General features: G+C 38.0%; 1 protein-coding gene across 1 annotated transcript in view; it reads left to right on the top strand.

The window, feature by feature from the left end:
* LOC138644540 (sodium channel protein type 2 subunit alpha-like) overlaps positions 1-17252 on the top strand; it is a 219239-nt gene that overhangs the window by 88916 nt on the left and 113071 nt on the right. Inside the window, exons 6-11 of the mRNA XM_069733064.1 lie at positions 2849-2940; positions 4216-4479; positions 8617-8680; positions 13065-13206; positions 14861-15067; positions 16353-16655. Coding sequence (XP_069589165.1) covers positions 2849-2940; positions 4216-4479; positions 8617-8680; positions 13065-13206; positions 14861-15067; positions 16353-16655 — 1072 coding nt within the window. The remainder of the gene's footprint in view (positions 1-2848; positions 2941-4215; positions 4480-8616; positions 8681-13064; positions 13207-14860; positions 15068-16352; positions 16656-17252) is intronic.

Here is a 17252-nt window from a genome sequence, read left to right as displayed (position 1 = left end):
GGCCATTTCTCTTTTTCGGACTCCTAATATAGCTCAGAAAGAGTCCTCCTGAAGTCAGGTCAAAGTGGAAAATGTGATTTCTCTTGTTTTTGTATTTTTTTTTACTGTGTTTATTATCTCTAGCAATTCCGAAATTAGTTTTTCAGTAGAAGGGACTGCTTCCTGCTCATCAAATTCCTATATAAATGAGATCCTATAGCTTTCTATTTTCCAAAACTATGTTTCCATGTTTTTTTTTACTAGATGCACTGAGGTTGAGAACTCATTAATTACATTGCAGTCTAAAGAAGCAAGACATGAAATTGTTTCCATTAACTGCATGATACGGTAGAATTGTGTTCAATGTCTGCAGAGACTATATAGAAAAACTGAAATGAAAATACATTTACAATTTTATTTGCTGTTGGTAACTAGGGAGCTAGTTGTGAGGGACATACTTTCGTGAGCTTTACTTTTCTGGGGTTTGAATCATCATTGCTTCCCTAGGCAAGTGTCTATCCACCTAGTCTCAAATACATTTGTAGCATGGTTTACTTAAAGGGGTTGTCCATGGGAATGATATTGATGACAGCTCTGGTGTAAACAGTGCACAGACCCGGAATAGGACGGCTTCATTCAAGGAACTGCAGCTCAGCTTCTACGCAAGAGAATAGGAGCTGAGCTGCAGTTCTTGGCAGCGGCCATTAAACAGTGAACGGAGTTGTGCGATTCCAATTCCTTTCACGGATTACAAAGCTACAAAGCTGAAAACAGCTGACTGGTGGGGTATTGGTTGTTAGACACCCACCCAATTGATATTGATGACCCTTCATTAGCCCAGTCAACCACTTTTGAAGAGAATAGGATCAGACTGGTAGTTTTCAACAGTGAATGGAGCTGTGCTGTTCAATGGTCATATCTGGCTGCCACCAGAGGATGATGGATCCCCATCAATCTGTTATTGATAATTTATCCCATGGATAAATCAATACCATTAACCCAGACAATGCCTTTCAATGCACAGCCTAATTCTCTTGGACCCTAAATCAAAATCCAAAACAGTATCATTTACCTCTCTTCATTCATTTATAGTTCTGGCTTGCTTAAACGTGTCAGAAAGACCCTTCAGACCCCTTCAAGCCTCTGGGATCAGGTGCAACCGTAAACTCTGAAGCCCTTATCAATATAGGTCTCAGGCATTACTGAACAATAATCTAGAGAATAGTTGATCAGATTACGAACCACATTTAAGTTCTCACTTTTACACTGAGGCGTAGGTCCGCCTGTCCATAGTTTATATAAAGATATAGTGTTCTGAAAATATATCTTTTAATTTTTTGGGAAAGATCTTGATTTGCAAAGGATTTACAGTATTTTATAGAATTGCTAGTTTCTACTTGGCTCTGATCGCCTAACCGTTTCTGCTAGATCGCTTTTTGTGTATTTGTATTTTGGCAACCAATTTGGACTGGCTTTCAAAAGTACTTTTGTTGGTCCCAGGAGTACAACACAATAATGGGACCAAAGCTAAAGCAGAAGACTACCCACACTTAAAACTCATTTGAAGCCAGTTACTTTCTGCTAGAGTCAATTCCTTTTGTTTTACGTTGGAAGTCTCGGCCAAGATACAGACTTATACAGTTGTTACCTCGAATAGGTGGCCATAGAGAGACAGTCTTTGTCTTTCTTCTGGTGGAGAACTAATTTATAAACTTTCCCCCCTGAACTGTTGCCAGTAAAACTCAATACTTCAACTAGATTTCCTTAGTAAAAAAATAGTACCCCACAAAGATTTTTAGGATTTATGGTAGCTCCTCAAAAAGTTTTTTTCTATTAAGTAAAGAACCAACAAGTTTTACTTTTTATATAAGAAGCTTACGTGAAGAAAATAGAAAAGTTCACTAAATGCAATACAAAGGACTTTAGATTTTTGAGGTCAGCTGAGATGTGTAAGGTTTCTCCAACAGTGCTGGTGGACTCCAAGAAGCAACCGGCAGAATCCTAAATGGGGTTCTAAATAAGTTTAAGTTATAAGACGTAATGTAACTCAAGATCAGTGTGGGAAAAGCAAATCAGAATTACTGATCAGGATTAATATGCAAATTGCCTCTTCTGAGAAAAAGAGGACTTAAACTCTATAGCGCCACCTGTTGGAAGTAGCGATCCTACAAGTCACAATCAACCCTTTAACGAGTCGTGCAATATGACTTAGGATAAAAGCCAAATCAGTATCTCACTTCGCAGACACGATTAATAAATTTTATAGAGAGAGAAAATATAAGATACCATTCAAATGGTAACTTTTTGAAAACTTAGTATTAAAACACAAGAGAAGTAATAACATATAAATGTTCCAATCTGGTAGTAAATAGTGCCCATAGTACGATGTTAGAATTTTACTTTATATTATGGATTTGTAAATCTCTAAAATTAACAAACTAAGCTTTGATCTATGTATTTGTGATTTCTAAAACTGAAATTCTGTCCGTATACGATGAAAAACTTTTGCTGAAATTAGAAAGTATCGTTACAGAATTTAGTTAAAACAACTGCTTTTTAACTGGGTTCTCTCTATGCTAAAAAAACAACAACAAAAACCTTGAATTGTAGATGAATATTGACCAGGAGTATCTTTTTTTTTTAAAAAAAAGGACATACTCCAACACAACTCCCACCAATTCTCAACCGATAACTTTTTGATTGGCCTTCAAATTTTGTGAGCGACTGATGGCGGAAAAGCCCATGCTCACTTTCTATAAAAATAGTCAATAGAAATTTTGAACTGAACACCAAAAAAGTCTAAAAAAAAAAGGTCTTTTAAAGAAAGACCTAAGTAAATATCCTGAATAACTCTGATTTAATCCTACAGGTATGTAACAGAATTTGTAAACCTAGGCAATGTTTCAGCTCTTCGAACTTTCAGAGTATTAAGAGCTTTGAAAACTATTTCTGTAATCCCAGGTAAGAAGTAATTGGTGTGAGGTGTTAGGCCCCTTTGTACATCCAACTGTTTCTTTGTGTCTGTCATTGTGTTTGTGTGTGAACTCCCCTATTGCAGATATGTGACAGAGTTTGTGGACCTGGGCAATGTCTCAGCATTGAGAACATTCAGAGTTCTCCGAGCATTGAAAACAATTTCAGTCATTCCAGGTGAGAGACAGGTTAAACACCTAGGCTGATTACATTTTTTTACTCCATCTAACTATAATCACATTTTGAGCATAAAGCCTTGTTGCTTGCATTACAGCATATATATCTAAAAAAAAAGAAAAAGTACAAAAAGCACAAATCACTTGGCAAATGCTTGGTTTCCAAACGATTTTGTGTTTTTTTTTTTCTTGTGTCATGTTAAAGCTTTTTTTATTTTTTTTTTTAATCAGCCTTAGAGTTTAACAAATTTTTTGCATGGGGCATCGCAGTATACCCAGCCTGCGTGATGTTTGTTTTGTTTCCTTTTTTTTTATGTTTCACATCCAACTAACCCTATATGTGAATGTCTTTATGGTTGTTTTTGTCATAACTCGTTATCTTCATCCCAAACAATGCTATGTGCTTTAATTATATGTTAAATCAAGGGGAAAAAAAAGTTACTGTTTTAATTACAATTTTAAATTGTTTTTTTTTAAAGAAACAATTAAAGTAAAAAAAAAAGAAATAAATTGAAATGTGAACATGGTATTTCCTGGACGCAAGGGCATTGCATGGGATACTGAAATATTTTTTTAAAAAAATTTGAAAAAATTTGACTGACTTTTATGAATCGGACACAGTTTTATAATATACGACAATGAAAATCATTGATGATCTTCTTTCCAGAAATTGCTACCTCATCAAAAACTGTACAGTATGTTATAAAATTGTCAGCATTTGTATTGTTTAGATTGCAGCACTTATTCAATCTATATGCCTACAGTAGACTTCACCTATAGCATGAAGTGCGAAATGACTTGTTTTCCTAAAAAACAAGGGTTTTATTTATTTTATTTTTTTTTTCAATTCTTACACAAAAAGTTCATTATCCATCCTTCATTCACTTTTTTTCACATATTCGATATGACTATTGCTATCTTGTTCACCCGCTGAGTTTCCATCATTCTCCACAATTGCACATACATTAAAGTTTCTTTAGGCTGTTGCATGAGATTTAGATCTTACTATAGGCCTCATTTTCTATTTTTTTTATTGCATAGTTGTTGTTTTTTTTTGCATACAATAACCGCCTGCCTGTTTTTCTAGGTCTAAAGACCATTGTTGGGGCCCTGATTCAGTCTGTGAAGAAGCTTTCAGATGTGATGATCCTCACGGTGTTTTGTCTGAGTGTGTTTGCACTAATAGGATTGCAACTTTTTATGGGACACTTGAGAAATAAGTGTGTTAGGTGGCCCCCAGATTACGAAGCAAATATTACCTCTTACTATAATGCCACGGCTGGCTTTAATGGTTCCTACATAAATATAACATTAAATCCATTCGATAAAGAAGAATATATCAAGAATGAAAGTAAGTATGTGCATTACAAATGTATAATAACTGCCCAATAGCTTACTGAAATGTTGGCGATTTTATAAATGTTTTCGGGGATTTCTGGGATTTTGGTGATGATTTACCTTTAAATGGAATCGGCATTGCATCTGTATGACTTGGATTCTTTATTTAAACAAATTGCCTATATGATTGAATGGTCACTGTCGTTTTAACAAACTTTGAACGAATCAATAATACCAGCGAATATACAGAGTGGGCCATTTATATGGATACACCTAAAAAAATGGGAATGGTTGGTGAAATCAACTTCGTGTTTGTGGCACATTAGTATGTGGGTGAGGGGAAACTTTTCAAGATGGGTGGTGACCATGGTGGCCATTTTGAAGTTGGCCATTTTGGATCCAACTTTATTTTTTCCAATGGGAAGAGGGTCATGTGACACATCAAAGCTATTGGGAATTTCACAAGAAAAACAATGATGTGCTTGGTTTTAACGTAACTTTTGTTAGGGGTCAAGTTCCCACCTCTGCACAGGGGGAATCTCGGGCCATCTCCATTGCAGTCTCCCAATCTTCTCCTGCCGAAGTGGAGTCTGCTCAGCAGAGACATCGGTCCCAGCGTCTTGCTCAGTCTGACTCTGTGCAAAGGGTTACTGCTGCCTTTCCAGCTTCTGCCATTGTTGCCAGTACTGGGCAGCGGCGAGCAGACGTTTTTGGGACTAAGTCCTGCTTTTCCCCTTCTGAGCATGCCCAGGGTAAAATCTCTCATTGGAGATCAATGGTCACATGCTTAGATACTGCAGCTAATCCCATTGGTCCTCTAGGAAGGTCCTGAAGGTGCTCAACTTCTGTGGCAGCCTCCCATTGGTCCTTCTAGGAAGGTCCTGTACTTGCTGCAGCTATAAAAGGTTTGCATGACCGCACAGCCATGCGCTAGTATCAATCCAAGTTACGTGCCTTGCGCCAGTGTGGTTATGTGTGATTGTATTCAGGGACCCGGCTGAAATAAGACCCTAGAATACTGGCACATCCAGTGAGGAGATTGTATGATTGTATTCAGGGACCCGGCTGAAATAAGCCCCTAGAATACCGGCACCACTGGTGAGGAGATTGTGTGTTTGCATGACCACTGACTGCTATCAGTTCGGTAGTAAGCTTGTGCTCCTGTGAGTCTAACAGGGCGCAGTGCTTTCCTTTCACGGCTACTCTGTGAAGTAACAGAGCTAGCCTATGCCGCCAAATAGTGCCACCATTCACTAGCAGCAGGTTCCTCCTGCCCGGTGGACCCTGGGCTGCGAACGTACCAATAATAATAAACATCTGTATTTACTTGGTGCGTTCCGCTAGCCTTAACAACTTTATTCTTTCATGAGTTAGTTACAAGTTGCTGACCATTGTGTTGGATTGTCAATGCAACCCTCTTCTCCCACTCTTGACACACTGATAGCAACACTGCAGAAGAAATGGTAGCACAGGCTTCCAGTATCCGTTGTTTCAGATCCTGCACATCTCATATCTTCACAGCATAGACAATTGCCTTACAATACGAGATGTGCAGCATCTGAAACAACGGATACTGGAAGCCTGTGCTAGCATTTCATTTATTCTGCGGTGTTGCTATCAGTGTGTCAAGAGTGCGAGATGAGGGTTGCATTGACAATCCATCACAATGGGCAGCACTTTGAAAACATTTTATAAGTGGTCATAAACTTGTAAATAACTCATGAAAGAATAAAGTTGAGTTAAAGCCAAGCACACCATTATTTTTCTTGTGAAATTCTCAATAAGTTTGATGTGTCACATGACCCTCTTCCCATTGGAAAAAATAAAGTTGGATCCAAAATAGCCGCCATGGTCACCACCTATAATGAAAAGTTTCCCCCTTTCCATATACTAATGTGCCACAAACAGGAAGTTGGTATCACCAACCATTCCCATTTTATTTAGGTGTATCCATATAAATGGCCCACTCTGTACAGTAAGACACTTCATGATATGCCTTATCTGAGAATTTTGCTACTTTCTTCACTTAGGAGCCACTTCTTTCCCTCTCTTCTGTCTCCTTATAGAGGTTATCCACTACTATTCCATTGATGAATTATCCAGTGTCTGGTTGGCCGGGGTCCACCGCATGGCATTCTGCCGATCAGCTGTTATAGGTATGGGCGGTCGTCAGACGGAGGTACTCACTTGTGAAGCTGGTCGTCTACTTGTAGTGGCTGGGGCTTGGTAATGCATATCCGCCTCTTATTCTAATGAATGGAAGGCCGATGTGTAGTACCCAGCAGCGGCTACTACAAATATATGGCCAGGTCCTCAAGTAAGCACTTCCGCCCGGCGGCTACCGGGCGTCAGACCCTGGCCAATCAGACATTGATGACCTATCATAAGGATAGGCCATAAATGTAAAAGTAGTGGACAATGTCTTTAACTCACCACCATTCTGTGAGCAAAAACAGCTCAAATATTCATTGGTCAGAATAAAAGTGAGGGGTCAGAATACAGCTCCTATTATACTCTATTTAAAGGAAAGCGGAGAGAAGAACAGAGTGAAAAATCAAGTAGAAATAAAAAAATAAATAACAGGCAGTTCATGCTGATGTTAGAGAGTGATTTAGTTAATTCCAAAGCTGGATTCACATATACACTGCTGTATAATGTCTTTCATGCTACTGATACTTCTGAACATGTGCTAAACAGAGAATAAAGCTAGATGCAGTCTCCACCCTCTAGCTCAGAGACAACTAAACACTAGCTATAAAGCCTGTAGAGGGGGGAAACTTGTGAAATAATGCAGTATACAAGTCATATACTGGCCAGATATAGTGGAATTGCTCAAGTACACACACGACAGCTTATGTTGAAAAGTTAACTATAATGGCATGTGTCTTTTAATTGACTGTTCTGCTATATTTGTGCAGCTCTTCATGGGCTTTTTCTTCAAAGGCATCAGTAGAGAACAGATTGGCCATTTTGAGCCTGTATATGTTTAAAAATGATGCATTGCAGCTACTAAGTCAATATAATCCAAGTCTTAAAAATACAATCACCGAGGACTTATCTTCTTTCTAAACTTAGTAAAAACATATATTCTTCATGAAATAAAGATTTGAGAGCATCTTCTCATAGAATTGTACATTGTTCTGTTTTGCTATTATTCCTACTATACCTTTATGGGTGTTACCAGTTGATGGTATGTTTCCACACAATCCAATCCATGGCAGACTGTCTAGGGAAGCACGTCTTTGCCCACTGGTCAAATTATTTGTGATACCAGGAGAAATACCAGACTTAAAACACAGTACACAATTCTATTGAAGGATGCTCTAATATTCTTACTTCTTGTGGATTGCATGTCGTGATTGGGGCCTTCTAGGTCCTCTGTGACTGTAGAGTGACCATACCTGAGTTACCAGCTCTATGAAAAGATCCAGGGCTTTACATCGGTGGTGGTCTCGACTGTTCTCCGCTGATCACAAGTAAAATCCTCTATAAAGCCCAGCTCTTCCCAGAACTTTAAAATTCCAATTTCAATATCACACTCATTTTTCTCATAGTGGAGCACAAGGATTTTTAGTTGGGTCATGATTTTGTAGATCTGCTTTAATTGTCCCTTTCCGACTGGAATAACCCATTAGTGGACACAGACAGAAGAGGACCTCTATGCAAGAACAGTATATGGGCCCTTTGCAGCCCATGAACTCATCATAAAAATGTATGTTAATATTGCCGTGCAATTCTTTTTGAAAGCACCCTCTTAATATTAAAGCTGGACATGGATTTTTAAGGCAAACACAACAGTATCATCAGATCTAGAAAATCAGTTTAATATGCAGTTTGCATTGTGAGATATTGTAAAAGATCAGCTATAAATAATTAAACATGTAATATCTGGTGAAAACCAGTGATTACAGAATGTACAGTACTCTTGAGTTGCATTTACCAGAAAAAAAATATCTCCCTACATCCTAATTAGCGAATCCAGACTCTTCAAACCTTGTTGTCAACCATAAATTTTACAGTTTTAATTTTAGTTTAAATGTTCTAAGGCAGAATTGCATCAATTGCTCAGCATGGAATAGATAAATGTGTTTTCTCATTTAGAAATTATCTCACATTTGTTAAAATATAGATGTTTTTGCTTTATAAACAGGAAATTATTACTTCTTGCCTGGGCAGAGGGATGCCCTTCTATGTGGCAACAGTACAGATGCCGGGTAAGTGATGACAAAATTGTAGTCATTAACATATGGTTTTGTGTTTCTATAAGTTTCTTACCTGCTTCGGTACAGATATATGAATTTTGCAATCCCGAAAATCTACTGAAAAAGCATTTTCTTTCTATCTTTAAGTAGAATGTGACATCAAAAAATGACCTACTGTTCAAATCACGTTTTTATGCTAAAAGTATATCATTTCCATATTTGCAAATTTTTTCTAATGGTCCATATCAATATCAATATATACAGTTGTATGAAAAAGTGTTACTTGTGTTATCTTTGTCTGATATTAAAATTTGTTTGGTGACCTGAAACATTTAAGTGTGACAAATATGCAAAAGAATGGGAAATCAGGAAGGGGGCAAACACGGTTATTTTCAACAGTGATAAAATATCTCTAAAAGGCCTAAAGTTAATGAATTTACTTTGTATTTTAGGCAAAAAAAAATTATTTAATACATTTTAAAAATTACAAAAAGGAAAATGGGCCAATGCAAATAATTGGGCACCCTGCATGGTTAGTACCTACTAGCACCCCCTTTTAAAAGTATCACAGTTTGTAAACGCTTTTTGCAGCCAGACGAGAGTATTTCAATTCTTTTTTGAGAGATTTTCATACATTCTTCCTTGGAAAATTCTTCCAGTTCTGTGAGATTCCCAGGTCATATTGCATGCACTGCTTTTTTTAGCTCTAGCCACAGATTTTCAATGATGTTCAGATCAGGGGACTGTGAAGGCTTTTGTAAAACCTTCAGCTTGCGTCTTTTGAGCTAGTCTATTGAGGATTTTGACATGTGTTTATGATCATTATCCATTTGCAGAAGCCAACTTCTTTTTATCTTCAGCTTTTTTTTTAAGATGTTATGTTTCATCAAGAATTTGTTGAAATTTCATTGAATCCATTCTTCACTCTACCTGTGAAATGTTCCCCATCCCATTGGCTGCAGCACAACCCCAAGGCATGATTGATCCACCCCCATGCTTAATGGTTGGTGAGATATTTTTTTCCTGAAATTCTGTGCCCGTTTTCCTCCATACATACCTTTAACCTTGGGGCCAAAAGTTCTATATTAAGCTCATTGGCCCACAGGATTTGTTTTCAAAATGCATTAGGCTTGTGTAGATGTATATTTGCATACTTCTGATTTTATGGTGAGGACAGAGGAGAGGTTTTATTCTGATAACTCTTCCTTGAAGGCCATATTTGTGCAGGTGTCTCTGAACAATAGAACAATGTACCACAACTCCAGAGTCTGATAAATCTTTCTGAAGGTCTTTTGCAGTCAAGCGGGGGTTCTGATTTGTCTCTCTAGCAATCCTACGAGCAGCTGTCAATTTTGCTTCGTCTTCTAGACCTTATCTTGACCTCCACTGTTCCTGTTAACTGAGATTTCTTAATTACATTTCAAACGGAGGAAAGGGCAACTTGAAAACGCTTCTCTATCTTCTTCTATCATTCTCCTGCTTTGTGGCCTCCACCATTTTCATTTTCAGAGGGCTAGGTAACTACTTAGAAAAACCCATGGCTGCTGTTTTTTGGCACAAGGTTAGAGGAGTCTGGGTTTTTATAAAGCTGGGAAATGGGTATCACCTGACCCTTTCTAATGATGATAGTGAACAAGCCATAACTATAACTACAAGCCAATCTAATTAAGGTCTGGAAACTATATATAGAGAGTTTTTGTTTTTATGAAGCAAAAAAAATGATCGAAGGAGAAATCTAAGTCACATCATTATTTGGTGTGACCGCCTTTTGCCTTCAAAACAGCATCAGTCTTTCTAGGCAAATATGCACAGTTTTTAAGGTACTGTACATAGCAGGGAGCAAACATTTTGGAGTCAATGTAATGAAAAAGAAAATACACGTCTGCACCACCGTTATTAGTTAGACCCTTATTCCTCTCTTATGCTGTAATATTATGCCGTATATAGCCTTTTTTTTACAAAAAAAGTTCCACCAGGGTGCTGCTAATGCAACAGTTCATGAAGAATCTCAAAAAAGAAGAAAAAAGGATGAAGCGCACTCACCGGTGATGAACCATCAGATTCATTCGGACATAACTTATGTGCTGCAGGGAGGGTTGTGAACACACACGGACAACGGCCGTTTCACATGTTTCCCGAATTGTGGTTATTCAGCCACGGTGACGTGTGAGGAGGAGGGAGCGGTCAGAAGATCTCACAGGTAAAAAGACCCACCTCACTTCCTCCCATCACAGGACCTGTTGAAGTGCTCTAAGCACGAAACAGCCATTGTCCGTGTGTGTTCACAACCCTCCCTGCAGCACATAAGTTATGTCCGAATAAATCTGATGGTTCAGTGAGCATGCTTCATCCTTTTTTCTTATTTTTTGAGAAACATTTTGGAGTTCTTGGTGAATTTCATCTTCATATCTTCACGTATTCCCACACAGAACCAATGACATTGAGATTAGGGCTCTGTAGAGTCATATCATCACTTCCAGGACTCCTTGTTCTTCTTTACGCAGAAGACAATTCTTAATGGCATTGTCAGTATGTTTGGGTAATTCTACTCCAGAACAAACTTGAAGGCAATCAGACACCTAATTGCATGATGGATACGTTTCTGCCCGCATTTCTCAGCACTGAGGACACCATTATTCCTGACAAAATTCCCAATTCAATTTGCTGAACTTCTGCTCCAAGTGTCCAAGAAGTCTCCACCATGCTTCTCTGTTTCCACAGACACTCTTCATTGTACTGCTCTCCAGCTCTTCAGCGAACAAACCACCTTCTGTTATGGCTAAATATTTCACATTTTGACATATCTTTACATAGCACCTGCTGCCATTTTTCTGCACCACATTTCCTATGTTTTTGTGCATAGTTGAAAACCCTGACCTTGCTTTCATGTCAAAATTATGCTTTTTAGCTTACATTTTTCCATGAAGACCACTTCTGGCCAGACTTCTGTGAACTGTAGGTGGATATAGTTGGGTTCCATTGGTTGCTGCCAATTCAGAGCTGTTGGCACTGCTGGATATTTTCCAATTTCTGATTTTAAAGGAATATAAGCATGAGGTGTCTTTCATCTCCTGTACTGGTTTATTTGCTGACCAGTGCTTCTGTGGCCCTCAACGCTGCTCATTTCTTGGTGTCATCAGTGCTGACAAATGGCTTCAGATACTTATCCATCATACAATACCATCAGGGAGTCATATTATTGGCTCCAAATTAATTCTAATAGAAGGACATTGATCCCAAACTTACAGACAATGTCATTAGGAACTATCTTCAGCATAAGGAACAACAAAGAGCACTGGAAGTGATGATGTGATGATATGGCCCCCAGAGCCCTGATCTAAACATGATTGAGTCATCATGGGATTATAACGTGTGTGTGCATATATATGTATATATATATATATATATATATATATATATATATGCAAAAAAGAAAAGATTTAGATAGCACTCACCGGTCCTTAAAACTTCATGCTTTACTCAGATACTTAAAACATCATGGCTTGGAGAATGGGTCAACAAGGTGTGCGATGGCCGTTTCGCGCTGCACGGCGCTTCAACGGGTCAGCGCTGTGCAGCGCGAAACAGCCGTCATGAGCACTGGTTCGCACACCTTGTTAACCCGTTCTCCAAGCCATGATGTTTTAAGTATCTGAATAAAGCATAATGTTTTAAGGATCGGTGAGTGCTATCTAAATCTTTTCTTTTTTGCACATGGAATGTCTTGCTTTTCTGGATGAGCACCCGGAGTCTAGAAATGCGGTACAACAAAAATCCAACACAGAGGGTAACAACCGTGCATGATGAGGTCTAGCCCAAAAGCAGTGCCGTTTTATAAATCTCTTTTTTTCTTTTGATATATATATATATATATATATATACATATAGTATGCTATATAGACTAGGCTTAATGCTAGAATCATATATCCTGTTCTTCACAGATGAGTTTCTCTGCAGTCTCCTTATCATAGCAACTCAATATACAGTAGATAACACAGGATCCACCATTTACAATAGGTGATGTCACAGCTCACCTCCTCCCTCTCCTTTCATATAACCCTAGCCCTAATCAGAACATGGTCATTATGTAATTCAATACAACTAAGCAGGTTATCAGTCAGTCTATTGTTGCATATGTCCATGTGACGTTTCTGAAAGAACAGAAAATGAGTCTACAATTAGGCAAAATAGCCAGTGTGCAAATTGGAAGATTTCTGATGATTTATTTAATACAAATCATTATATGAAAGATTTAAAAAAATAAGAAAATAAATGCATTTAGCATAAAAAGCTGATTTAAAGAATAGGATATTCCCATTTAATCCAAATAATTGTGCTAATTTTCGGAATGACGACACAGTACCTGCCACTTACTTGTAAATAATCTATATTTCAGCCAATGTCCAAAAGGGTTTGAGTGTATGAAAACTGGAAGGAACCCAAACTACGGCTATACAAGCTTTGATACCTTCAGCTGGGCCTTCCTTTCTCTGTTTCGACTGATGACACAGGATTACTGGGAGAACCTTTATCAACTGGTGAGCAATGGATGTGGAGACACAATATTGTTACTAAAGTGATCGAAATTATGCTTGCTTTGTAAATCTGCATTCACTGAACTCCTGAGTTCCCTCTCGTCTTGGCTCAAGACCCCTAAGTTGTACTACGCACCACATTTTTGGCCTATTTAGATTCATCTACATACCCACTCCTGGAGGGGGTGACTGCCCAGTATACAATTGCACAGTAAAGGCCCACATAGGGCGTTGTTCACACAATGGTACTGCATAGTGTCTTTTTCACAGCCTATTAGTCACCCCACTACTTTTCGATTAGGCGGGCTGGCCAGCACACTCTCAATGCATCCCAGTGCGAACACCCCTCACGTGAGACCGAACGTGTTTGGGCTTGGCTGCACCCCGAAAAAAATAGTGCAAAAAATATACAAAAATAGTGAGGTATTGGTTGATATTTTGGCCAAAATACGCAAGCTCGTATTTTGGCCAGCCCGCCTAGTCGAAAAGTAGGGCCGTGACTCATAGGCTGTGAACCAGACACTATGCAGTACCATTGTGTGAACAATGCCCTATGTGTGCCGTTATTGTGCAATTGTATACTGGGCAGTCACGCCCTCCAGGAGTGGGTATGTGGAGAGTGGCTGTTGATCTGGTATAACATCTTGCTTTATGGGCTGGCTGCACCCTGCAGTGCATTTGTTCCAAGATCTGGGCTGGTATGTGTTGCTGCCTTTTTTTCTATTTAGATTAATTAATTACATTTTTTTTAACCTTTAGGGTTAGAAAACATTAAATACCTTTTATACAGAATGAGTGATGAATATATGATTGTTTCATCACTAGACCAGGGGACCAGAGGTTTTTTTCACAGTGTGTATGTATGACTAACGTTTTATTAAAATTCCTCCTCGTTATGGTTGTGAAGTGAGTGGAAAGGGGAAATCAGAAATTGAGTTCTAGTGATCAATTGGAGCCCAAGTGGTTGGGACCCAACAATCAGAGACATTTGTTACGGTATTTATCTGGTATATAAATAATAAATATTTTTTCATGGGATAACTCCATGAATCATCTAATTTAGGAATACCGTACAGATAATTGTACTGGATCCATAACATAGAAATACAGATTATTTGTATCCTTAAAGAATTACTCCCATCAAAATTTTTATCATCTTAATATATTGCAATCATCACATTATATAGCACTCTTTACTTACAATTGCTCATTTTGCCTTTCTACCCAGCTAATTCTTCTCTTTTCCATTATGTCTATGACATCACATGATTACAAAATGAGTAGCTGAACCCTTCTAAGCTCTTTGTAGAAACAGGAGGTCAATTTCCCTGCATGAGTCATTAGTCATTGCAAAAGCCCCTGGGAGGAGGAAGCAGCTGGGTCAGGAGTTGAAGGAGGGAATGATAAATGCAGGGACTAGAGACTTCCTGTTTCTACATAGAGCAGAGAAAAGAGAAGTTGGGTAGAAAGGCAAAATGAGCAATTGTAAGTACACAGTGCTATATAATATGATGACTGAAATATATTGAGAGGATAACAATGTTGATGGGAGGAGTGCTTCTTTAAAAACATTAATGAACTAAAAAAAAAATGTAATCCAGAGCAAATTTTCAAAAAAATTAATAACCATTTCTGTAATGTTTTTTTTTTCATTTAGACCCTTCGAGCTGCTGGGAAAACCTACATGATCTTCTTCGTAATGGGGATCTTCTTGGGCTCCTTCTATCTAGTTAACTTGATCTTGGCCGTTGTTGCCATGGCTTATGAAGAGCAGAACCAGGCAACTCTAGAAGAAGCCGAACAGAAGGAAGCCGAATTTCAGCAAATAATGGAACAGCTGAGAAAGCACCAAGAAGACATGCAGGTGATATATTAAGCATCAACATTACACGAGTTTGAAATAGACATATTTCATCAACTTGGTAGTGCTTGCATTTTGCGTTTAAGGGTTATTTCCAAAAAAAGAAGTTATCATCTATTCATAAGGGATAAATTGAGGATTGCTGGGGATCCAACCGATGAGAACTCCAAGAAATTGCAAGATCATTGCTCTGGTAGTCGAAGAGTGGGAATCTGCTGCTTTGTCTTGAATATAGCAAAGGTGCACATGCTCGACCTCCGCTCCACTCATTGTCTATGGGACTGCTGAATACAATGCTTAGCTATTTCTGACCTTTGGGGAATAACACTTTGAAAGAGTTATATAGCTGACAAGAAGAAATGCCACACTTGAATGGAAGTTAAAAATACATCATTTATTAAATAACTTAGTTTAAAAATTCCAGGGAAGTAGTGACCACAATAACCGGATATTGGGAGAAGGAAAAGGGATTTGTAGGTTGATAATCCTAATAATAACTATTCAGTATAAACTGAATTATAATAAGATAATTATAGATAGTAATTTTAACCAGATAAGACAAATTCATATAAATGAAAGTGCAAATGCATAATTTATACATATTTTCTCATACCAAGAAAACAAGGGACGGATTTCCCTGATTCTGGCAATTCGTGGGGATAAAGTGGTTGGACTCTCAGCAATAAAGAATTTCTCAATTATCCAGATAACTTCTTCTTACCAGAATACCTCTTTCATGGGAAATATTAAAAAAATAGTCAAGAAATCAACTTTTTAATTAGGACTTCATATTAGTTTTGGGGGAATAGTAAGTAAATGCTGTGATTTGAGTGAGAGGAAAAAGCAAAGGGACTAAACAAAATCTGAAAAGGTTTTTCTGATCTTGGAAAGTGATGAAGTTGAGCAGTGGGAATTTGACTACAGAAACCTCCAACAATCTTAAGAATGAAGGGACTTCACAAGTTTTCCCCTGGATAGTAGGAACTGCAATATCCCTCCGTTCATCCTAAGATTTCTACTATTTCTTCTAATTAATGATGAAGTAGTAAGCATCGTCTTGCTTATTAGTTTTGTTACTTATAAAACTTTATCTTAGAGTTCATTAACGCAGTCGGCTTCACTGACTAAGATGAAAAGTTGATTTCATTACAAGTATTGGTTATTGTATCTATCTATCTATCTATCTATCTATCTATCTATCTATCTATCTATCTATCTATCTATTATCCATCTATCACATTTGTAAACTAATAGCAGTATCCCCATGTACCTTCATGTCCTTCTATAGGCAGCGGCATTAACAGCTCACGAGGTAGCCCTTGGCTCTAGAGAGTTTAGTGGAGGGACCGGTTATGGCGGACTCTCTGAGAGTTCATCTGAAGCTTCAAAGTTAAGCTCGAAAAGTACCAAATTAAGTTCAAAAAGTGCTAAGGAAAGGAGAAACAGAAGAAAGAAACGGCATCAAAAAGAGAAAGGGGACGGAGACGAAAAGGGTGATGACGAAAAGTTTCACAAGTCCACATCAGAAAGCAACCTAAAAAAGTTCCTCTATGATGGAATTAGATTGACGAAGACATCATCGCCTCACGAGGTAGTTGATTACTTATATGAATATTTTCATGTTAACTTTTGTCTATAATATATAAACGACTGGACATGAATAGTCAGGTTACATAGAATATATTTTATAGGAATCTTATGTTATAGAAGTATTTCAGCAGGATTTACTGATACACAGTGGCCAAGTACTAGATGGGACTTGTCATATAAGTGTGCTTCAGGATATATAGTGATCTTCATAATTATGTGATGCTTCATTACCTTCTTGGACGGCATTGAGTCCACCATGCTCACCCAGTGTAAGCCTCTTAATCACAAAATAAGTGATAAGTGTATAATTACTGTGGGAACAACTGTTGGGACCCCCTAAAGGTCCGTAGAACTTGGTATCACTGTGCAACAAGGGCAATGATTTTCATGAATGACTACCACTTTATTCACTTACAGGTCACTTGACAGACAACCTTCAATCCCATAGAAGTAAATAGAGTGGTGTCCAAAGATGCACAATGTTATGTTTGGTACCCTCTTTCTCTTGATCGTTGGGAGACCCATAGTTCAGTATGGCACGTTTGTCACCACTCCATTTTTATGGGACTTCCAGAGGTAACAGTCATTATAAGTGAAT

This window comes from Ranitomeya imitator, chromosome 7 (genome assembly GCF_032444005.1).
Source record: "Ranitomeya imitator isolate aRanImi1 chromosome 7, aRanImi1.pri, whole genome shotgun sequence".
Classification (NCBI taxonomy): domain Eukaryota; kingdom Metazoa; phylum Chordata; class Amphibia; order Anura; family Dendrobatidae; genus Ranitomeya; species Ranitomeya imitator.
Note: the sequence above shows the minus strand (reverse complement) of the source record. Positions and strands in the feature narration are given on the sequence as shown.